We start from the raw sequence: 23308 nt of genomic DNA on the forward strand, positions 1-23308 counted from the left end.
CCGAATGAGCCACCCAGGTGCCCCAAAAGCCTATTTTTTGTGTAGAGTTTTAGGTCTAGGATCTGGTAACAGAAGTTGCTTCTAGAAAAGGGGAACGAGAGGAAGGAGGCTGGTTTCCATGAGATCTATTTTTGTGGCTTGAACTGTAACGCACACAGGGCAACAACAGGAACAGGTGGACTGAGGCCCCTGGGTGACCCGGGCCGCAGCACAGCTCACGAGGGCCTCGGAAGCATCGGGAGAGAGGAGGCAGGGGTGGGGGTGGAGAGCAGGCCGGCACAAAGGACGAGAGGGGCTGGAGCGGGAAGTGATGGAGCGGATGGAGAGGCCGAGGGCTTTGAGCTCAGGGTAAGATAAACCTGGCCGTGACCGTCCCCAGTGCGGGGGGGGGGGGAGGGTGTCAGTCAGGGTTCAGAGGGCAGAACCACACTGAAGGGGTTTGTCACAGGGCTTAGAGCCTTCCAGTGGTGGCGGCTGACCCCGCAGGCTTGTAGGGCACTCGCCTCGGAGTCTGGCTGCGCTGACCGAGGCTGGGTCGGGTGAGGCTCTGCTTCTGACGGAATCCTCGAGGAGGAGGGTCAGGCAGGGGAAGCCGGCTCTCCAGGGGGAGACTGTCTCCCTCAAATCCAAGTCCCGAACGGTAGCAGCCTGCCGTGTGTGAGGCCCCGTCCGCATGCCGTGTGGTTCAGTCCTCACGGCCCCCTGACGGCGGGGCGTTCTTGCCCTCAGACCAGGTGAAGCAGAGGTCAGGGGACACTGGAGGAGCAGATCGGCTGCGAGGCCCTAAGACCGCCAGTAAGTGGCAGCCGGGACTCGAACTTCTGACACCACCGGTGTGGGCGGGGGCAGAGAATTCTGTGCCGAGGCTGATCTGAGTCACCGTTGCCTCCGGTCCCCTGAAGGTGGCTGCGTAGACAGAACCACTCTCCCTGCGCTCCCTCCTTACTCCACACCGTGTCCGGAACCTGCAGAGAGGGGCCTCGGTCAGGCTCCCGGGAGCAGTGGTGGCAGCGTCAGTAGGAAGTGAGCAGTCGGTGTAGGTGCTTGTGGGGGAGGAGTTACGGTGTGAATCTCGGTCTCCTGAGCCACATCAAGTCTGGAAAATAGAACTCATGGAAATTTCTGTAGGATCTGGTCTCTTCAGACTCCTAACGAGCAGAATTCAGGGAAATTCAATTTGGCCAAAGGAAGGCTCTTTCCATCTTAAAAATCTAACGCAACGCTTTAAGAAGGATCGTTTATTTTTAAGGACAGATCCATAATTACTTACAATACGAAAACCACCCCTGATAAGCTCTCACGAGTTTCGGGAACAGGAGGACACCTTACTGCCACATGGTCACTTCACGGGGGAGCCGCTGCGGCACAGGGGCCTCTGTCCGTGGACCGTGTGGCCCCCCCCCACCCGACGGGGTCTGTGAAAGGAAACGTCCACTGTCGTCCACGCACGTCGTGACCGTGGCTCAAAGGTGGGCGCACAGCCGCTCCAGCTGTCCAGGGTTTGCGTTACTCAGGAACAGAAGCTCCTTTTTCCCTTCTTCTGTGTGAGCTAAGGTGGGGGGCGGGGAGGAGACACACACAGCTGGCAGGTCTCTCCTGCAGCACTGTTACCCCAAAAACTCTGTCGGCACCGGCCACGTGACACTCCCAAGGCCTCGCTTCCAGAGCCTTTCTCCCGGTAAGCGACCACCTTTTCTGTGTTTATTCCTCTGGCTCAGCATCTGCCTCCCTCTGAGCCAAGAACATCTGGCCTCTAGTACTTTGTCAAACCTGCTGACCCCCTTAGAAATCTCCCCAGCCGTGCCCCCCAGCCCGCCATGTGCGGGAGCTGCTCTACACCCTTCCCTCCCTTCCTCGGATAACCCACCCCGTCTCTGCCAGTTCTCGACCACGACCACCTAGAAAGCCGTCAGCCTTTCGTCTCCCCAGACCCCCGGCGCCCAGAGGGGAGGGCGAGACCGAAACAAACAGCTGAATGCTTGCGTTGGCACAGGGCAGGTAGAGCTGACAGCTCCCCACCCCCCGCACCCCCCCCCCCTCCCCGCCCTCCCCGGACGGCTGGCCTTGGCCTGGCCGCCTCTTTCCGTGAGCACCGGATTCTGGACCATGAGAATCTGGGGAGAGATGTCCTGTTTTTTTGTAAATTTAACTTCCCCTCCCCCACCCCTCTCCACACCCTGCGGCCAGCCAGAGAGGGGTCAGGATAAAGGGAAAAAGGGAAATACAAGTTACAGGCTGCTGCCGAGGGAAGAAGAGGTCATGGCTCTGACTCAGTGGGACTCTGAACATAAAACCCCGAAAAATTAACCTACCTTTCTCATGTTGAAGCCAACTGTTCTCCAGGTAATACTGAATACAACTTTCGAACTCCTTCGGGCTGTAGTTGGAAACCAGGATGGGAATAAAGGGATCCAAGGCATCAAATCCCTCCTGGAGAAGGAAAAGGATGAAGACAGTGTCCGTTAAGTGACGAGCTGATGGAGAGAGCAAATGCACTCGAACATGCGGACAGTAAGGTCTGTTTTTCTTCCGCCCTCTGCTCGCTCGCGGGCCGCCCGGCCTCACGGGCCCCACACAGCGCCCGGCCCCTCACGGCCACTGGGCCGTATGCACAAGACAGGAGTCTTCTGCGTGTGGGTTTACATGGATATTCAACATGTGGATATACGTACATATTTAAAACATTTTTTTTACGGTTTTGACTCCAGTAGTCGACAACCATTTTGGCTGTTCGTAAGTTCAAAAATAGGAAACAAACTTGATAAGGATGCGGAAAAAGACCCAGTAGATGGAACGTGAACGGAAACAAGTAGATCAAACTGGATTCCAGATTTCAGGCCGAACACGGGCAGAGGAGGGACGCTCCCCCAGCTTCCGAACAGAGCCCTGGCCCGGGGGCCCCGCAGCCGGACATGGCAGCGCTGGGCAGACACTGGCCCCCAGTCTGCGGCTCTGTTCTCACAGAGTCCAGGGCGAGTGGTCACGCAGCTTACTCTGCCACCTCGGACTGCGCTGACACCTCCACGGGATGCCGAGAGCAGCCTTCTTACTGCTGGAGGTGAGGGTTCCAGATACGGGAAGGGGGAAGGGGGAAGGGGACGCTGTGATGCGAGCCCGTATCCATGTGAACACATGGTTTTCTAACAAATGTTAGACAAGTATCGGTGTGTACAGACGGACACAGATATGAGTATAGTACACACATGTGTGTCTGTTTTCACACTTCCTAGCAGTGATGCCCCAACAACTATGAGCACACCTGGCACTCGCATCTTGGTACCTAAGATCCAGTTCACGCTCAAGAGGTGGGGAATTTGGTTCCACCTCTTAAAGGGAGCATATTTTAAACACTTCTGTAGAGCAGGCGCCACACACGATGTTGGGCTTGAACCCACGACCCTGAGATCGAGTCGCACGCTCCACCACCTCAGCCAGCCAGGCGCCTCCCGGGCCGTGGTAAGTAAATAACCGTTCTCCTCGAACGTGAATCAGGGCTGCCTGGAGGAATGGCTAGGACGGGGGCACAGAAAGGACGACATGAGTGTGGAACCTATTTCTTGCCAAGAAGTAAATCAGGGCCTACAGACTGATGGGGGGCATGTGCAGAGGGCACAGAAGCCACCCTGAAGGGGCTTTTACAGGCCAGATCTGGGACAAATGAAGCACCCAAATCAATAATGACAGTAAAGGTTTGAAGCTCATGAAAGAGGAGCCTGTATGTCCACCTGGAAAGAAAGGAGTGGGGAAGGAAAGTTCCTGCATGTGACAGAAAGCCAAGGGATCCGTGTAGGAGACACAAGAGAGCTAGAAAATACCATTTTGCAAATATCTCCACTGGACTCTGGGGAGAATCACAAGTGGATGCTCAAACCAGTAAGGGAAGGCTTGAGGAGTAACAGGTATTTACCTAGTTTCAAAGTAGGTGTCCATTTATTCGTACTTGTTACACAGGAAAATAGTAACTTTACTGCTGAGAACCCAGACAGACAGCACCTTAGCCAAGTGTCCAACCTTCCCCCTGGAGTCACTGGGAGAACTGGGTCTCACAGGCGCCTCCCAATGCTGGATACCATAGAGACCCAGCCCTGCGGCTACCATTGCACATGATCAGGACACAACACCAGCCAAGCCGTAAGGTAACCCACGGTGGCCAGTACGCTTCAGACACACAGATCTAAATATTCAAAGACTGAAGCACTGTCCCCCCCCTTGAAGGAGACGACAGAGCAAGACCATCAAACGCACGATCCGGGACTTTCTGTCTCTGTGAAGGATGTGGGGTGACTGGTAAAGTTAGAAGTCCTACAGATTACGTAACAGCGTTCTGTCGATGCCAGTTTCCTGATTTTGACAATTGTGCTGTGGTTCTATATTTAGAATGTCTCTGATTTTAGGAAATACATGTTATTTAAGAAAAAAGAGGCCTCGTGTCTCAGGTTACTGTCACATAATTCAGGGGAAAAATGGAGAAGAAGAAAGCAAATATGGTAAAGTGTTAGCGTTCAGGAATCTGGGTGAAGTCATACACGAATATGGTTGTTCTCCAAGTCTGTAATTATGTCCAAAAAGAAAAAGAGATCTCTTTTGACAAAGTGACTAAGGGGAACCAGATTTTCTAAAGACTGGACCTTGCCCAGCAGCTCCTGAGGCAGATAGGCCTTCCGCGGCTTGAAGAGGGATCCAGTCTGGCTCAAAGTCAACACAATGGTGCCTCCATGCTGAAAGGAAGGACAAAACGCTGAATTAGAACAAGGTGAAAAAGTGGGGCGCCCGCGTGGCTCAGCTGGTTAAGCGACGGACATCAGCTCAGGTCATGATCTCATTGTTCGTGGGTTGAGCCCAGGGTCGGGCTCTATGCTGACAGCTCCAAGCTTGGAGCCTGCTTTGGAATCTGTGTCTTTCTCTCTCTGTCTCTCAAATAAAGATGTTAAAAAATATTTTTAAAAAATGCAAAGAAGAAAAATGCATTTTATTTATTTTTTTAGAAGTTTAATTAGAGAGTGTGAGCATGCATGGGGGTGGGGCAGAGAGACGGAGAGAGAGAATCCCAAGCAGGCTCCACACCCCTTGCTCAGCCCCACGTGGCGCTCTATCCCATGAACCGTGAGATCACGACCTGAGCTGAAATCAAGAGTCGGACGCTTAACCAACTGAGCCACCCAGGCGCCCCAGAAAAGTGCATTTTAATCACCTGTCGATTTTTAGTACAGCTGAATGGCAACTAAGCAGGTTATCACTTCTGGTGTGGCGCTGACGGCAAACTGCTACGTGATCTTCAATTTATCAAAATCTTTTCCGAAGTTGGTAAGATCTAAAACCACTCTGAACAACTGCAGAGTCACAGTATGCCAGGATTTAAGTACAGTGGCTTGTATCCAAGGCGAGCAGGAAGATAGGAAACCAAATATCCAGATTCTAAACTTCGGCACTGCTAGGGCAATTAAGGAAGATACAAGAACTTTCTGGGTGTAAAATCGGAGCCGAAAACTATCAGGCGTCGCACATACTCACCCAGTCGTTTTTCACCATTTTCCTCAGGTTGTGCACGAGCGCAAGCTCCTCGGGGGCCACCTGCCGGGTCAGTGGGAAGGGGGGGGACGGGGCCGAGGTCAGTCCTTGGTCTGTGCGGGTGCCCGCCCGAGACCCGGGACTACAAAATCCTGCACTGCTCTGTGACCACGGTGCCTGCGGCCACGTGCCCCACCCTGCCAGGTTTCTGATTAAAACCTGTCAGCCAGGGAGAGAGCGGCCTGGGCCCACACCACCGCCTCCCTCGATGTTTCTGCTCTTGGCTGCGGAAGCATGATCTGACCGCTGCACACAGAAGCCATCGCTCAGCCCCACTGAGGAGACAGAAGAGAAGGAAAAAACTGACAAAACAGCTTCCGCTGTGCCGTGCCCTTCTAGACGCTCTCCCTTTTCAATGGACGGCGGACCCCTCTCCTAATTCAAACACTCCTAAGGCGAGGCGACGTGCCGCCTGGGCTACAAGGCCAAGTCCCGGCCTCCGTGTGCCAGTGCCGGAGTCAGACTAACCAGAGTAGAGAAACCCAGTTTTCCTACCAGGCTTTTATCTTCTCTTTTCAGTGTGGTCTTTCCCCAGAGAGCATTGACTCCATCCACTGCCACCAGGAGGCGAAACCCGCCCAAAGAACTCTGACCCTTGAGCTCTCTGAGAACAACCCCAACTGCATCCGTGGCGTTCTTCACCCGCATGATGCCCTGCAGGGGAGAGAGGTGGGGCTGGCGGTCCCAGAAGAGGCCTCCCCTGCTGTGACAGAGGGCGGGCGGGCGGCCGCTGTCTTGTTTCATACCTGTTCCACCACCTCTCCCAGAGGGCTGCCTTTCTCCGTGCTCTCTCGCTTATTCCAGACATACTTCTCTTGAACTTTTATCTAAAAGCAAACAAAACCCAAAAAAGGCCACTTAGCCTAAAGATGAACCCATCTGTATCTGAGAAGGGAGGAGGGTAAGGTTGTTTACAGTCGGGTTTAATCTATTTTTCTTTCCTTCTTTTTTTGAAAAGTAGGCTCGATGCCCAGCACAGGGCTTGAACTCAGGACCCTGAGATCAAGACCTGAGCTCAGATCAAGAGTTGGAGGCTTAACCGACCAAGCCACCCAGGCGTCCCTATATTTTAAGCCCTGTAAGAGACTTCAGTATGGAAGGGAATGCTTTCTAGCCCTTTTCTGCCTAAAGCTTAAAACCAAAACCCACAAGGGATTCTGACCAAAAAGGTCTGGGATGAGGCCTTGGTATCCACATTTATAACAAGCTCCGAAGAGACTCTGATTTATAACCAGAGTTGAAAACTCTTGGCCTAGAGATTGTATCCGAGAATCACTAGAGCAAAGAACCATTTTACCAATACATTTCTGGTTTCAAGAAAGACCTCATCTGGAGAAACTTATGTAGCTGAAAATGTGCTTTAGAGAATTTGAGGCTGTAGCTTTGGAAAAGTCAATGAATCCATCTGGACTGCACGGGGACAGCTCACGGCGCTTCTTTATTTCACACGGACGAGCAAGTTTCAGGTTGTGAGCTGCCAGTAGAACATATGAAAGAAATACAGAATGGCATAGCGATCCCAGCTACAATGCTAGTTTTCCATAGTCTGGTGCTCAAGACACGAAGAAGATAAAGTCTGTTTAAAGACTGTCCGGCATTGGGGCGCCTGGGTGGCTCAGTCGGTTAAGCATCCGACCTTGGCTTGGCTCACGATCTCACGGTTCAGGGGTTCGAGCCCCACTTTGGGCTCTGTGCTGGGAGCCTGGAGCCTGCTTCGGATTCTGTGTCTCCCTCTTTCCTTTCCTCTCTCCTACTTGCACTCTGTCTCTCTTTCTCTCTCAAAAATAAACAATAAAAAAAATTAGGGGTGCCTGGGTGGCTCAGTTGGTAAATGTCCAACTTCAGCTCAGGTCATAATCTCATGGCTCATGGGTTCGACCCCCACATAGGGCTGTGCTGACAGCTCAGAGCCTGGAGCTTGCTTTAGATTCTCCCTCTCAAATAAGTACACTGAAAAATAAAACAGAATAAAATAAAGACTGTCCAGCATCAAGCTTCTGGGAATCTGGTCACCTGACTCAAGAAACGCTCGTTTGTAGTTTTGAAATTCTTCAGCCAGATGGAAGCTTCTGCAGGTTGGTCCAAACGCTGCTTGTTGTAGGTGGAGGGCAGAAGACTCCGGCAGCTCTTCACCCAGAGATGAGCTGGAAACAAACACACGTGGAAACGAAGCAGGCAGGAGCTGACTGTATTCAACTCAAAATCCTCTCTGCCTCTTTAAGTTATGGGAAATGGCTTTAGCTTCCCGTATACAGTTGACCATCTGCGTATGACTTCTGACCCCCGAAACTTAACTACTAATTGCCTACTGCTGACCAGAAGCCTTCCTGATAACACAGGGTCGATTAACAAACATTTTGGATGCCATATGTGTTACAACTGTATTCTCACAGTGAAACAAGCTGGAGAAAAGAAAATGTGACTAAGAGAATCATAAGGAAGAGAAAGTACATCTACAAGACACTATTTACTCCAAGAAATCTGTGTGTAAGTGGACCAGCACAGTTTAAACCGTGTTGTTTAAGAACCCACTGCATATTTCTTGAAGTCTCCTTGCTTCAAAGGGTCACTTTTGGGCTGGCCCATGTGAGATCAGACCTTCTGGTTACAGTCGGGACACGAGGCACACCACGTGGACGAAAGGTCACTGTAGCTTCCTGGCAGTTTTTAAACGTAGTTAGAAAACACGGGTGCTCACACAACACCAAATAAAACGTGGGGTGTATGCAAAGGAAGAGAGTTCTAAGACCCATGCTGACGACTCTGGAATGCTGATGAACAGCCCGTGTCAGAGTTCCCCCGGCTAATCAGAACTGCTCACTGAAGGCAACAGAGCCTGTGCTGACCTCGAAGGAGGGAGCTTACGGTCTTGGGCGCTACATCAAAGTGAGGACTGCTGGGCCAGAATGCTCCATTCTTACTTCAGAAGTTTCCAGGAAGCTTCCACTGAACCTCCTGGTGCTACGCTGACCTCACCATGCACCCCACTTGTGGCCACCATGAGGTCATGACCGAGCAGCTCACACTGGCCTGCATCGGGAGCAGAGGCCTCTTCGGAGCCCCCGTGGCCCCCGGGCCCCATCCGACCACCTCGACAGTGAGGAAAGGAAGTTCTTACCATCCGGAACGTGCAGGATCAGCCAGTCCTGCTTTGCACAGAAATGAATAACATGGCAAAGACTGAGGGTTTTTCCTGTCCCTTTCTCCCCATCTAAAGCACCTGTGGTTAAAGAAAATGTCATTGGAAAGGACACTTCTGTCAACAAACAGCACTTTTTGAGAGAGAGAACACGAGCAGGGGAGAGGCAGAGAGAGGGAGACACAGAATCCGAAGCAGGCTCCAGGCTCCGAGCTGTCAGCACAGAGCCCGACGCGGGGCTCGAACTCACAAACCGCGAGATCGTGATCTGAGCTGAAGTTGGGACACTTAACCGACTGAGCCACCCAGGTGCCCCCCAAATAGCACTTTTTGATTTCCTCTTTCCCCCCGTTGGCCCAAGACAGCTCGGGCAGGCCGGAAAGGATACAGAGAACATACCGCACAGCAGGGTGGGCAAAATTGGTGTTTTTCAGGTAATGCAGAAGCTCCAGGGCTGGCTTCCTTACCATCAGACAAGCTTCACTGAATGTTTTCACCTAATGGATGAGGAAGAGGAGGGGGCATGGGGTGTGGAACACACTGAGCCTGATGCAGCAGCCAGAGCATCCAAGTGCCTAGTTTTCATTTAGTCACTGAAGAGATGGTTGGTATTGAATTTGAAAATCTACCCATATAATTTGGCTAAAATCTGAAACACACTGTCCCACACCAAGTAACACAATAGTCACCTTCTGATTATTTCTATTAATGAAGCAGATACTACATCATTAGTTGAAATCTACAAACCGTCTATAGATATCTTGTGACACAGCTGTGTATACCAGTTAGGATTAATAAAAGTATTAAAAGAATGTAAAATCCTTAACAAAGTGTCTGACACATGGTAAGTATTTAACGAACGTTTTATTTTATTTTTTTTAATGTTTCTATTTAAGAGAGAAAGAGCGGGCGTGCAAGTAGAGGGGTAGAGAGAGAGGGAGACACAGAATCTGAAGCAGGCTCCAGGCTCCCAGCCGTCAGCACAGAGCCCGGATGTGGGGCTTGAATTCACGAACTATAAGATCATGACCTGAGCCGAAGTCAGCCGCTAAACCGAGCCACCCAGGTACTTCTAAATGTTAATTGTTTTAAATCTCTTTTTAGCTAATTCTTATTACTGGAACCATCTGGACATTTCTCTGGAAATATATACGTGACAGCTCAGGAGCAGGTGTGACCAGCTGCTGCCCCGCCCATGCTGGACACACTGGCACACAGACATGCCAGAGCACTGACACAGAAAGTTCCGTCCCTGCTTGTCTCTGGTCACCAGGAGTACTTCCGTGGAAAAATCTGGGAAGCACAGGTGTGCGTGACACCACTGTGCACATAAAGTATTCAACAATGTCTACTGACAAGAACAAATATCTAACAAGAACAATTCACAAGTGTATCAGATAAGGATTAAAATTGCGTTGGTGTTTTCTGAAGAAATCCTAACCACGCAATTGGACCGGAGAAGGACTTGACGGGCAAGTTCAAACTTAACGGAAAGTGAAACCTTCAAGAACACGATACAGACATTAAAACAGAAATGCCATATTAGGCGATATGACAGAACTAAAGTACACAAACAATGGTGAGGGGGTTGGCCTTCACATAAATGGCAATTATGGAAAGAACGTAGGAGTAATTCTCTGCAGAGCACTGGTGGTCACGCTGGTCTGGAAGCAACCGGGGACAGTTAGCGCTGGGCCCTCACGGCCCTCCAGCTAGAGGCCTCCCGGCAAAGGTCTTTAAACGGTTCAAGTGCCATTACAGACCACTTCTGGCTGTGCCCTAGTTCCACATTTAAGAGTTTTGATGCCAAGGCTGTTTGTGGCCTAGAATGAGCTCCCTTACTAGTGTCTCGTCTCCTCTCTTGAAACAAAGCACACAGAGGGAAAGCCGTCCTCTGGCTCCTGAGCTAAAAATCACCTGCGCCATCAAGCCTGCTTTTTCAGAAAGGAACGATTTCTGAGGCTGAAAGTAATTCAGCGGGATTAGTCCAAAGGACCAGTTACGCCAACAAACCACGCCTGCAGTTAATCATGAATTCTTTCAGTGTCTGCAAAGCAACCCAAGATTACATCTTCGGGTTGAAGTTACAACCACGAAACTACATTTTCTGAAAACCCAGGAGAATGAAGAACAATAATGCGTCTATTCCAAGTATCCCTTCTGTTTGGCTCTACATCATGATTCTGTTTTCTAGAGCATGGCGGTCATTTTCGTGGTGTTTTGCTAAGACAGATTTTAAATTTATTACAGTTATTTGAATGCCGAAGTCTCTAGAAATCTGTTAGGTGGGTAACACGAAAGCAGTGCGACAGGTTTATCTAAGAACATTTTTGCCTGCCTCCCGATGATTGGCCACAAATAAACGCTGACTTAAAGTAACGATAGTCACAGCACTATTCACAAAAGATAGTCAATAGCTGAATTCATCTGTTTTAGATTCAAATTCCACCTTTTATAGTTTTCTACCCATTTAATCCCACCCTCCGCCACCGGCAGCTCCCTCCCCCTCCCCTCCTGAGCACCTGCATGGAAAAGCGAGGAGGCAGGCTGTGGGGGAACAGGGTCCTCATGTCCTGGAGGGGGATGTTGTAGTGGAGACCTTCATGCTGCTCCCCATGCCTGGCCTGCGGAACAAAAATGCAGACAGGTGTGAACGGGGCCAGAGACAAAGTGACACTTAATTGGAAAGGGCCCACTAGACCGTACTAGGGAAGCTTCATCTCTCAGGGCTGGGAACGAGCTCTTTTCATTTCTTCTTCTTTTTTTTTTTGAATAAAAAAAATCTTTTTCAGTTTCTGAAATAGAGATTTATTTTTGAGATACACTGAGCGGGAGCAGGGGAGGGGTAGAGAGAGGGAGACAGAATCCCCAACAGGCCTGCGCGCTGTCAGCGCAGGGCCTGATGTGGGGCTTGAACGCACGAACTGCGAGATCATACCCTGAGCTGAAATCAAGAGTTGGACGCTTAGCTGACTGAGCCACCCGGAAGCCTCTAAAATTGTTTTTAGTGTTTGAGAGAGAGACACAGTGTGAGGAGGGGAGGGGCAGAGAGAGAGGGAGACAGAATCCGAAGCAGGCTCCAGGCTCCGAGCTGTCAGCACGGAGCCCGACGCGGGGCTTGAACTCAACGAACCGTGAGATCATGACCTGGGCCAGTGGACGCTTAACCGACTGAGCCCCCCACGCACCCCACTGTCTTTCATCTCTTAGCTTAGACAAAAAGTGCTGGCTGGCTGTTGTCCTCAAATCCACAGCGTGTATATAAAGCTGCTCTTGGCCTAAATGACGAAGCCAGTTGCTCGGCAACATACACCCTACATGTGGAGGTAAGAGACAATTCTTGCCATCTGGATTCTTCCGTGCTGGGTATGGAGATGTTCCAGTCACGTGACAAGATCATCTGCATACCGCTGTTTCCATAGAAACCCCAGAGGAATTGGAGATAAAGGGACTACAGTTACAGGGAAAGCTCAGAAACACTTCAGTGACTTCATTCACTTATTCAGTTTATTTTCTGCTTTTGAAAGTAGGTGAATGCTAGAGACATAAACAAAACACCCTACTGAGACGGTGTCTCGGGTGACGAGTTCACCCCACCCCGTCCACGTGCGCAGCGTGTGTTAAGGTGGGGAGACTCCGGGGGCAGGCCAGGTACAAAAAAGGAGAAGAAAAGCTATTGGTTCCCTTCACATGTAAGCACAGAGCACACGACTAATGGCATTTATGAGAGGCCACCGTAACGCCGGGGAAGGGGACAAATCAGCATCCGGCCTGAGGGGGCCTGTGCCAGAAAACGCAACCCTGGGTACTGCTGGGTACAAACACACTGTGTTCTCAGCGCATCAAGTTAGTGGTCCCTCCAGACACTGGGAAGTCCACTCAGGAAGGTGGAAAATAGCACCAGACAGACTAATGGGAAAACTGGGCTCTGCACGTGCCCTACTATGTGATCTTGGGCAAGCAAGTTGATTTCTTTAGGACTCTCCATACCGGGGTCAGTAAACTATGGCTGCGTACCCATTTTTGTGAATAAAGTTTTACTGGCACACAGCCACACCCACTCGTCTATGGCACACCTAAGCAGTTGTGACCGAGACCACTTTGGCTCCTAAGCCCGAAATACTAACTTGTCCGTAAGGCCACGTCTGCCAACCCACCGCACAGCAAGATCGACAACTACCGGCTTAAGTATTCACGCAGTACGTGTACTGCGTACCCGCCTTATGCCGGCAAAATCCTGGGCACGAGCAGGCCTCTGTGGCAGGGATTAAGCCAGAACAGGTGTGGACTGGCCCAGCCGAGTGTTAGGTTACCAGAGCCCGGGACGGGGAAGAGGCGCTCTGGGCCGAGGAACGCGCTCTTGAGTGACCGCATGAAGACCTGCCTGGTCTCTCCCGCTTTCGGTTTTCCCGATACACAGAACGGTAGAGACGCAAATTGCGAGACTTGAAGAAAATCCACATACGCGCCAGCAACTCACCGGGTCCTTCTCACTGGTGCGGGAAACTGCTCTGGGACTATCATCTGGGGCCTGGTTGTCCAGGGGAGCGGCGAGGCTTTGGGGGGCCTGGGACCCCGCGTGCAAAAGTCGTCCAGGGTCCAACTAGAAAAGAAACCGTTTCCATGTTGTGAAGTTAATGCCTGCTACAAAACTAAGGTTTCGAGCCACGTCCGCGACAGGGAAACTGTGGTACGCATTTTAGTTTTACGTCAAAAGAACGCCTATTTTCATAATTCTTAAAGTCCAAGCCCGTTACTCATACTCGGACTCTGTTGAGGCTCATGTTGTGGGGACAGGGCCCTGTCCCACACGGAAGCGGACAAATCCGGAGACCGTTCAGGAGCACAGCACGGCCAAGGCCGGCCGGGGGCAGGGTGCCCTCGTCCACGGCCACGGCCGGGACCGCCCCCTTCTCATTCGCCCAGTAATCGGGGTTGCCTCTGTTATTGACGGGGTTAGTGCAGCGTTCCCGGGCGAGGGGTATTATCCCACTCTCCGCAGCAGTTCTCTTGCCAGCCGTGCCCTGGAACCATCTCTGGTTAAGGATGTATAATGAGGAATGAAGGAATCCGCTCTGCGGGCAACTTCGCACACGGCTCACGGACACCCCCGAACTGAGGAGAGGTCAGGCTGGGGGGGTGATATTCCAGAGACAGATCTGAGCAAATGCTGACTGGAGAACCCTCCCCAAAACTGAGCTTAAGGGTAACAGGCCTTAGTAGGAATGAAAAGATTCACTGTAGGGCCGGAAAATGGAGTTTACGCAGCAAGAGACTAGAAGGGTAGGCTGAAGTCCCCCCCCTCCGACCCCCCCGGTGGCCGTGATCAGCACGCAGACGCTTTGAGTCTTAATTCAACATGGGCAGGGCACCAGCCATGCTTTCTGATTAGCTGCAGGTTAAACGTTTTCGTTGGGAGGGCAGATCTTTGGGACTACGAAAGACAAAGAGGCAAGTTAGAGGCAAAAATACCAGCTAGAAAGCTGTCGGGGAACCCAAACGAGTACACTTTTATGAGGTGGCACAAAATAATCGTTTCAGCCTTAAACTCAGCGTGCCGAGATGGTGCCTTCACCCCACGCGACCGCTTCCCACACGGCACTTGCCTGCAAACCATCTTGGAGACGCAGCGGTGGCAAGAGCCAAACAAAACACGTAACGACACAAACAGCGTCGTGTGGTGTTAAGCCAATGAGAATTCAGGGTCGGCTACATCAGCACATCAACCTGAATAATACGCCCTGGTATTGGTACTACTCAGTTTTCTCAATTCTAACCGGAGACAAAGCACAAGGTCTCTAAGAGAAGCAAATAGAAAATTAAAGCTACTCAAGGGCCACAAGGTGGTGGTATTTCTGCAAGAATCCTATGATTTTTTTTTTTTTTTTTTTTAGTTAACTGCTTTTTGCAGCAAATTAAAACCTAGCAAAATGGATTCCTTACTCCTTACAATGTTATACACGGCACCGCCCAGACAGTGTCGTGTTTGCAGGGAAAACAATCTCTGCATGTTCCAGAATGAACATCATGCGGTTCCTGAGCAGAACAACATTCGGCTTTTGAGAGAGAGCACGCACGAGCAGGGGAGGGGGGCAGATGGAGAGAGAGAATCCCAAGCAGGCTCCATGCTCGGCCCGGAGCTTGACACAGGGCTCGATCCCACAGCCCTTGGGTCATGACTCCAGCAGAAACCAAGAGTCGGACGCTCAACCGACTGAGCCACACAGACGCCCCTGATCACGGTTACTTTAAATCAACCTACAAAAAGCGCAGAATTCCACTCACTGACTTCTCACTGCAGTCTAGCCTTAGGTCTTTCTTGTCCGCCACTGAGGAAGAACAAATTTTACCCTTTAATGTGATTAGCTGAGGCCACAATCCATCCCTCTGAGCCTTGGTTTTGTGTTTTTCATTTTCTTTTCTTTTTTTTAAATTTTTTTTTTTTTTCAACGTTTATTTATTTTGGGACAGAGAGAGACAGAGCATGAACGGGGGAGGGGCAGAGAGAGGGAGACACAGAATCGGAAACAGGCTCCAGGCTCCGAGCCATCAGCCCAGAGCCTGATGTGGGGCTCGAACTCACGGACCGCGAGATTGTGACCTGGCTGAAGTCGGACGCTTAACCGACTGCGCCACCCAGGTGCCCCTCATTTTATTTTCTAACGATGGGTTATTTTACCTGCACACATTTCATCACGAACCCCTGGGAAAAGGAGTCCTACGGAAAGAAGGGCTCCCCCTTGGAACCATCTACGCTGTAATTAAAAAGGCGGATGGAAGCGTGGAGCCCTCCTGGCCTGGCTCGCACCCGTCAGCACTCGAGTCCGGGGGCTCCCTGGGGGCCCCGTTGATCCCGCCCGGGTGTCCCAGCACCGCCCCGCAGCCTCCGTTTATTTGTGACTCCGCCACCGGGCCCTGAGCTCCCGGAGAGCATGGGCCATGACCTGCGGTGCGGCACAACGCTTGAGGCCACGGGCTTTGCAGCTGACGGACCAGGGATCTGGTCTGGGCTCCACAGCTTCACACAGTGTCACCTGAAGCAACTTAACTTAGCCTTTCTAACCCTCAATTTCTGCATCTGTGAAGCAACAATATTCTCTCCGTCCCAGGCCGGCCGTGAAGATCACAAGATATAAAGCACTTAGCACAGTGCCCGGCACATGACAAATGCCCAACACGGCATTAACCGTCGATGGTGCAATGAGTCCCCTTAGAGTCCTGTGCACTTGCCCCATGGCAGGTACTGAGAAAATATGTGCTCGATAAATGAAAGAATGGAGGAAAGTGACATAATGGTCTTTTTTATATATGATTCATTGATTTATGGTTTATGGTTTATTCAACAATCAGATGCTCAAAGTCTAAATAAGCAACTTATTTATTTTTGTTATATTATAAGTGACTCCATCTTGGGCCCTTTTAAAAATATATTTATTTTGAGAGAAAAAGTGGGAGTGGGGGAGAGGCGGAAGAGGAGTGGGAGAGGGAGAGAGGGGAGGAGAGGGGAAGAGAAAGCGGGGGGAGAGAGATGGAGGGAGGGAGGGAGAATCTCAAGCAGGCTCCACACCCAGTACAGAGCCTGACATGGGGCTCAATCTCATGAATGGGGAGATCATGACCTGAACTGAAATCAAGAGTCAGATGCTCAACCAAATGAGCCACCCAGGCGCCCAGCAACTTGTTTTTCATAATCATTAATCCAGGTAGACAATAATAAAAGTTAATAAAGAACCGCAACCAAGCTTATTTATCTGTATTTTTTTAATGTTAATTCTCCAACCACAGGGTGAATTCTGGAACACCGCCGTTCTGCTGAGACCGGTTACCTGCGGACTGGCAGGGCGGCCTGCAGCAAAGCACGTGGCAGAGGAAAGGAATTGTGGCTGCTCTCCGAGCGTCAGCTTGGACACCGAAGCGCTGGCCGGCCGAAGCTCTCCAGAGGACTTCGTTCTGGACACAACAAACCCGTCTCGAAATGAGAAACCCACCCACAGACAGTCTGCACAGAGCTTGCGGCTCAGTCAGGACTCACCCGCCGGGCCCCGGAGACGAGCCTTGACGTCCTGGTCAGCATCGCCGCTGCGATCTGAAACACAGTGGAAAGGGAAAAGTCACCTGGGTGATGGATCCATACCTAGAATATGTACAGAAAGGGCAGAAGACACAGAAGACTTTTCAAAGGAAAACAAATGGCTACTAAACTCACGGAAAGATTTTCATCCTCATTACAAATCGGGGAAATGTAAAGTAAAACCAGCACAGAGAGCTGCCATTCAGTCAGCATGCTGGGAAAAAGGAGGACAAGAGTGAGTGTCACAGAGGCTGTGAAGCCCTGGGGACACACCGTCACCGGGAGCACAGATACAATTATCTTCGTTCATTCATTCATTGGGGAATATACATATACGTGGGGACACTGGGAGACAGAGGAGGGGAAAGGATCAGCACACTGGGAATAATGCTGACTCCTGGGCGGAGGTAAAGGGCAGGACTGTGCAAAGCACAGAGAATGGGAATGATCTACTTCTAATCTGGATAATGGGGACAGGAGTTCTGTTTTACTATTTTTGTATCTTGTGTTTTTTTGTATTCAATTGTATGTTGAAAATATCTCAGAAAAATAACCCTAATCTCTTGGGAGCTGAAAGATGTTTAAAATACTTATATGCAACTCTTAATATAACGTAATTAAATCGAATCTCCAGGTAACACTTCGCTTCCTTTTGGCTAATAATTTTCACCTTTCTTCCAGCCAAAATCTTTGAAGCCACAGCAGTGCTCCAGTCATCCAACCGAGACGGAGCACCTGCTGTGTGTCAGGCCCTGTGAATAAGCTGACCCGAGGGGGGGGGGGGGCGGCTTCCCAGGAAAGAGACGAGTTTCAAGTCTACCGTTTAATAAAGATGCCAATGCATTCTTTAATTCAGTCATTCAAAAAACATGTGATGTGCTGCCACACGCCCACGCAGCGCACAATGCACTGTGACGAACCAGACGGGCACGGTCCCTACTGACTTGGGTCCCTTTTACCCGTGGCGTTCCAGGGCTCCTGGGCCGTGTCTGAAAACCAGAGGTCGATACGGCAGCAGTTCCCAAAAGGAGTTTGGGTGAATGCTCACTAGTCAGAAAATGCACCGATGCTCTTATGGCTGAGAAATCGGAGAAAAGCTGAACAGCTCTTAATTTCTTGAATAATTACAACACGTATTAGCATATTTCACATTTCAAGTCTTTGAGAAAAACTAGGTAAAGATATTTCATTTTAACCCAAATTCACTTGGTCTTCGAACCTTAGTATTTTGTTGTTGCAAATTACTAGTATCACTGTCCTGGATGCTGGTGGAGTGAGGCTGTGACCAAGCACCCAGGCCTGAAGACGAAGTTCTGTTTACGCCACAGGCAGAGGGGAGGCACCCCTTGTTCCCTGCACCCTGTCTGTTGTGAACCCTGCCTCACCCGGCCCCACACCCCGCCCACCTGCTGCCGGCCAGGACCCCACAGAGAGGGGCGAAAGGGCAGGCCCCGGGCTGCTGTCCCCAGAGAGGCCTGCTCACCTGCTGGCCTCTGAGCAGCCGTCCAAGAACCTGGATCGCAGGAGAGTCCCCAGCATCCCCAGAAACGGTAAGAGTGGCTCACCATGTCTACAGTATTTATAGAAACAGCCCGCGTGGTTTAGGCTGAATACCTGCTTTCCTTCTGGGAGTCTGTTATTTCAGTAATGCTAAGAAAATAAGGGCTACATGACCCCTAGTTCCAGGCACTGTGAATCTAATCAGTGTCCCTGGCCGGCAACATCTCACACCGTTGTCACACCTTGTTGCGGAAGTAACTGTGCCGTGTGTGATTCTACTGGGAAAGGACTCCGGGAGGCTGCGCCTGGTTTCCTCCACTTCGCCCGGCGTCCTTTCCCTTTCGCCGCCATAACTCGTAGCGGTAAGTACTACTATGTGCTGACTTTGAAGTCCTCCTAGAGAACCGGAAACTGGGAGGGGTTTGGCAACTACGACCGCCCAGCATCCATCACCCCCTAACAACTGACCACCACCCGGTACCCAACACCACCCAGTGCCACCTCTGACCAGCTCAATTTTCTTAACCTCAACTCCCCCTCCCCCTAAACTACCACCTCAGCTGTCCGCCTCTCACACCACCTTCCCCCACCCGTGCCAGCTAACCTCCATGCCAATTCTAACCTTCCACAGCAGCTCATTCCCAGCCCTAAGCCCTCTGCTCAACCTCGACTTTCTCTACTCCAAAACCACTTAGGATCCCAACATGACTCCAACAACGTCTGGCCCACGCCACCTGCTTCCCCAATCTTCCCAATGTGTCCCGGTACAACCACCAACAAGGGACAGCTGTGGGTTGCAGCTTTAGAGGGGGGCTGGGTCCCGGAGAGAAAGGAGCAGATGACATGGTCCTGAGGTCAATTCTTCCCCTACGTGTGCCTATGGTCATTGGGGCCATTAGTCTGACCATGATTTAGACAGTACGGGCAACGCTGGTCAGGAAAATGTGACCAGCTCTCTATACCAGGACACTGTCATCTTGTATCCATATTACAACAATTGGTCTACCAGCTTCTAGCCATGAACTTCTCCAATCCATTTTTTCCACTGAAGTCTTCTTTAAAATCCTTCAGTATTTCCCCACTGCTTTTTTTTTTTTAAGTTTGTTTGTTTGTTTATTTATTGAGAGAGAGAGAGAGAGAATATCTCAAGCAGGTTCTGCACTAAGCCTGACTTGGGGCTCAATCTCATGACTGTGAGATCATGACTTTTGCTGAAATCAGGAGTCGGGTACTTAACTGACTGAGCTACCCAGGTGCCCCTTCCCACTGCTTTTAAAAGTAAGGCTACGTACACGTACGTGTACACACACACACACACACACACACACACACGACTTAGGTAAGAATAACAGAAGTTGCCTTAAAAAGGGGGGATGGGGAATCTCAAAAGTTTGGTCTCAAAGCAAACAACGTGGACTAAACCACATTTTCCAGCTTTTTAAACACCTGTTTGCAGCAAAACTCTTTATCGACAGGCCAAATGAACGCAGAAGGGAGGAATATTTGCTCATTCTACTTTTCAGGTTATACACAAACCAGGGCGTTGCAAGATAAAAGCTCAGAGCCACTTGTACTATGAAAAACTTGAGTACTGATTTCTCCTTTCAGTTTTTTTTTCATGTCTTTTGCATGAGCACAAATTAAACACATTGCTTACGACTGGAAAGTACATAAGGGGCAGATTTCCTATTAAAACCGACTGATTGTACAGATGTAAAGAATTATGGGGCTAGATGGTCGTGATGGCCCACAAACATGTGAGTGTATTTGAGATCACAGAACTGTGCACTGAAAAATGATGGTAAATCAGGGGCTGCCTGGGTGGCTCAGTTGGTTAAGCATCCGACTCGATATTGGCTCAGGTCATGATCTCCCGGTTTGTGGGTTTGAGGCCTGCGTTGGGCTCCGGGCTGGCAGCATGGAGCCTGCGTAGGATTCTCTCTCTCCCTCCCCTGCTTGCGCTTGCTGCCTCTCAAAATACATAAATAAACTTAAATTTTTTTTAATACCTTTAAAAAACGGTGAATTTTATGTTGTGTATTTTACCACACACATGCACACAAAACAAATGACTGATGATAAAATCAAAGATAAATGGTAATTATCTCAAGCCTTCTAGAAGCAAAAATGAAGACAAAAGTCCTCAAAATTATCACTGAACTAGAACTACGTCCCTAGCATCGTTCAACTGCCGACATGCACTGTCTACTTCTGCTCTTCCAACGTGGAAGTGTCCCCTCTCCAATCCTGTTCTCTGTTTTAATGTGACAACAAATCCCAGAGACAAAGAATTTCTTTACTCTTTAAGCCATCTCAGCTCCCAGGTGCACCTGGAAGGGACACTTCCTCACCACCCGTATGTAACGTTCTGAGGCAACTCTGCTGCCAGCATTAGAGCCCTCTTCCCCTCTCTAAGTCTTCTCACAGGGAGAGCTCAAATGCATAACGAGAAGGAAGTCAGAAAAGGCCTGTACCAAAGTCAGAAAGCTCCAGGCTCGGAGCTGTCAGCACAGAGCCCAACGCGGGGCTCAAACTCGTGGACCGTGAGATCATGACCTGAGCCGAAGGCGGACGCTCAACTGACTGAGCCACCCAGGCGCCCCTGACCTATCAGTTTTAGATTTTATAGTTTAACTATTTAAAAAAAATTCCATCACATCACTGTTTCGTTGAGAATGCAGTTACTTAAAATGACCAAAAACTTTAAAAATATTGTTCCTATCAAAATCCCAGCAACGGTTTTTATAGAAATTGTCAAGCTGACCTCAAAATTCATATGGAAATGCAACGGACCCATAACAGCACAAATAGCTTTGCAAAAAAGGAACAAACTTGGAGGGTCCACGTTATCCTGACTTTAGAACTTACCACAAAGCCACAGTGAACAAGACAGTGTGCTATTAGCATATGTCTGTAGACTACACGTGTCTGACCCACACGCCTGTGTGTAAGTCAATGGGATAGAGTCGGGAGTTCAGAAAGAGTCCCTTACAGCACAGCTGACTCTGAACACAGGTGCCAAGACAATTCAGTGGGGGGAAAGAAGAGTCTTTTCAACAAACGGTGCCGGGACCACCGGATATCCCATGTAAAATAATTAAATTGAACTGGGTATTCACCCGAAGAATACAAAAGCATTAATACGACAAGATCCGTGCACTGCCCATGTTTCCTGCAGCATTACTTGTAACAGCCAACTACAGAAGCAACAATAGTGTCCGACAACAGGCCGACGGGTAAAGATGTACAGCATGTGTGTGCGCGTGCGTGTGCACGTGTAATGGACTGTCAGTCAAAATAGGATGAGATCTTGTCATCTGCAACATGGATGGACCCTAAAGTGTATTATGCTAAGTGAAAGGAGAAAGACTGAAACATCATATGATTTCACTTCTATATGGAATCTCAAAACCAAAAATGAATAAACAAAAAGCAGAAACAAACCTATCAGTAATAGAACTGATGTCTGCTGGGGGGTGGGGTGAAGGGATGGGCAAAATGAGTGAAGGGAAGCAGAGGTACAGGCTTCCAGTCATGGAATGAGTACATCACGGGACTAAAACGTACAGTGGGGGGAAGACAGTCCGTGATACTAATGGCTACGGTGACAGGCGACAGCTACCCTTGTGGAGAGCACAGCACAAACTTGCTGAATCGTGATGTTGTACCCCTGAAACCAACGTAACATTGCATCAACCACACTTCAACTAAAAAAAATAATAATAAGCTGGAAAAAATCAGTAAGGCCAATGGGGCGCCTGGGTGGCTCAGTCGGTTGAGCGTCCGACTTCAGCTCAGGTCACGATCTCGCGGTCCATGAGTTCCAGCCCCGCGTCGGGCTCTGTGCTGATAGCTCAGAGCCTGGAGCCTGCTTCCCATTCTGTGTCTCCCTCTCTCTCTGCCCCTCCCCTGCTCATGCTCTGTCTCTCTGTGTCTCAAAAATAAATAAAACATTAAAAAAAAAAAAAAACAACAAAAAACAGTAAGGCCAAAACTAAAAACCAAAACCTGGTTCTCCCTAAGTATTTTACCTTTCAGAGAATGATAGTACTATTCATTTCTTGCATAAGCCAGCAATTAATAGTCATTTTTTAAACCCTCCTTTTCCTTTTCCTTAAAAAAAAAAAAAATAAATCTGACCCCTACCTCACATGACACACATAAATTAACTCAAATAGATCATAAACCTAAATGGAAGTGCTAATACAATAAAACTCTTAAAACAGGAGGAGGGGCACCTGGGGGGCTCAGTTGGTTAAGCATCTGACTTCGGCTCAGGTCACGATCTCACAGTTCGTGAGACTGAGCCCCGCGTGCGGCTCTGTGCTGACAGCTCAGAGCCTGGAGCCTGCTTCGGATTCTGTGTCTCCCTCTCTCTCAGCCCCTCCCCTGCACCTGCTCACTCTCTCTCTCTCTCTCTCTCTCTCTCTCAAAAATAAATAATAAACATTAAAAAAATTAAAAAAAAATAAGAAAACATAGGAATAAATCTTTGTGACCTTGTATCACTTAGTGACAAAAATAAAAATACATACTTGGACTTTATCAAAAGTAAGAATTTCTGCTTCAAAGGATACCATGAAGAAAATAAAAGACAAACTCCAGAATGGAAGAAAATATTTGCAAATCCTATCTGATAAAGGACTTGTATCCATAATATCAAAGAACTCTTTACAACTCAACAAAGACAACCAAACTCAAAAACAGACAAAGGATTTCAACAGGCATTTCTCCCAAGAAGATATACAATGGCCAAGAAGCACTTGAAAAGGTGTTTAACACCATAAGTCATTAGGAAAATGCGAATCAAAAACATAATGTGATACGCTTTAAAATCCAAAGAACAGACGGTGTTGGGGAGAATGCAGAAAAACTAGAATCCTCCTACATCGCTGGTGGGGTTGTAAGATGGAACCAACTACTCTGGAAAACAGTTTGACAGCTCCTGGGAAGATTAAACACGCAGCTACCACATGACCTGGCAATTCCACCATACATCCAGGGCCTATGGAAACGTGTGTGCACACAAA

The 23308-nt window shown here is 49.5% G+C and overlaps 1 protein-coding gene and 1 long non-coding RNA gene across 9 annotated transcripts in view; one reads left to right on the forward strand and one right to left on the reverse strand.

Moving 5' to 3' along the window:
- Positions 1 to 110: 110 nt before the first annotated feature.
- Positions 111 to 23308, reverse strand: part of DAP3 (death associated protein 3) — a 33762-nt gene continuing 10564 nt past the window's right edge. For 2 of the 7 annotated variants that reach the window (XM_023247620.2, XM_023247621.2), the window contains 13 exons: positions 16914 to 16992; positions 16740 to 16793; positions 13188 to 13310; positions 11230 to 11331; positions 9096 to 9204; positions 8687 to 8779; positions 7582 to 7712; positions 6315 to 6395; positions 6064 to 6222; positions 5512 to 5571; positions 4629 to 4718; positions 2313 to 2430; positions 1224 to 1549 (listed from right to left, as the gene is read on the reverse strand). In XM_023247620.2, coding sequence (XP_023103388.2) covers positions 1464 to 1549; positions 2313 to 2430; positions 4629 to 4718; positions 5512 to 5571; positions 6064 to 6222; positions 6315 to 6395; positions 7582 to 7712; positions 8687 to 8779; positions 9096 to 9204; positions 11230 to 11331; positions 13188 to 13310; positions 16740 to 16793; positions 16914 to 16992 — 1285 coding nt within the window. In that variant the 3' untranslated portion in view covers positions 1224 to 1463. Of the gene's footprint in view, positions 1097 to 1223; positions 1550 to 2312; positions 2431 to 4628; positions 4719 to 5511; positions 5572 to 6063; positions 6223 to 6314; positions 6396 to 7581; positions 7713 to 8686; positions 8780 to 9095; positions 9205 to 11229; positions 11332 to 13187; positions 13311 to 16739; positions 16794 to 16913; positions 16993 to 23308 lie in introns of those variants that run through there. The other 5 variants (XM_023247616.2, XM_045048757.1, XM_023247618.2 and 2 more) reach the window with 4 other exon arrangements.
- LOC123382762 lies at positions 2430 to 17416 on the forward strand. Of its 2 annotated transcripts, none has more exons than XR_006591650.1 (2): positions 2430 to 3058; positions 16493 to 17416. It is a non-coding gene; the product is annotated as an uncharacterized LOC123382762 (long non-coding RNA). The 2 variants fall into 2 exon arrangements; XR_006591649.1 differs by lacking the exon at positions 16493 to 17416 and adding an exon at positions 9812 to 11091.

This window comes from Felis catus, chromosome F1 (genome assembly GCF_018350175.1).
Source record: "Felis catus isolate Fca126 chromosome F1, F.catus_Fca126_mat1.0, whole genome shotgun sequence".
NCBI classification, from domain to species: domain Eukaryota; kingdom Metazoa; phylum Chordata; class Mammalia; order Carnivora; family Felidae; genus Felis; species Felis catus.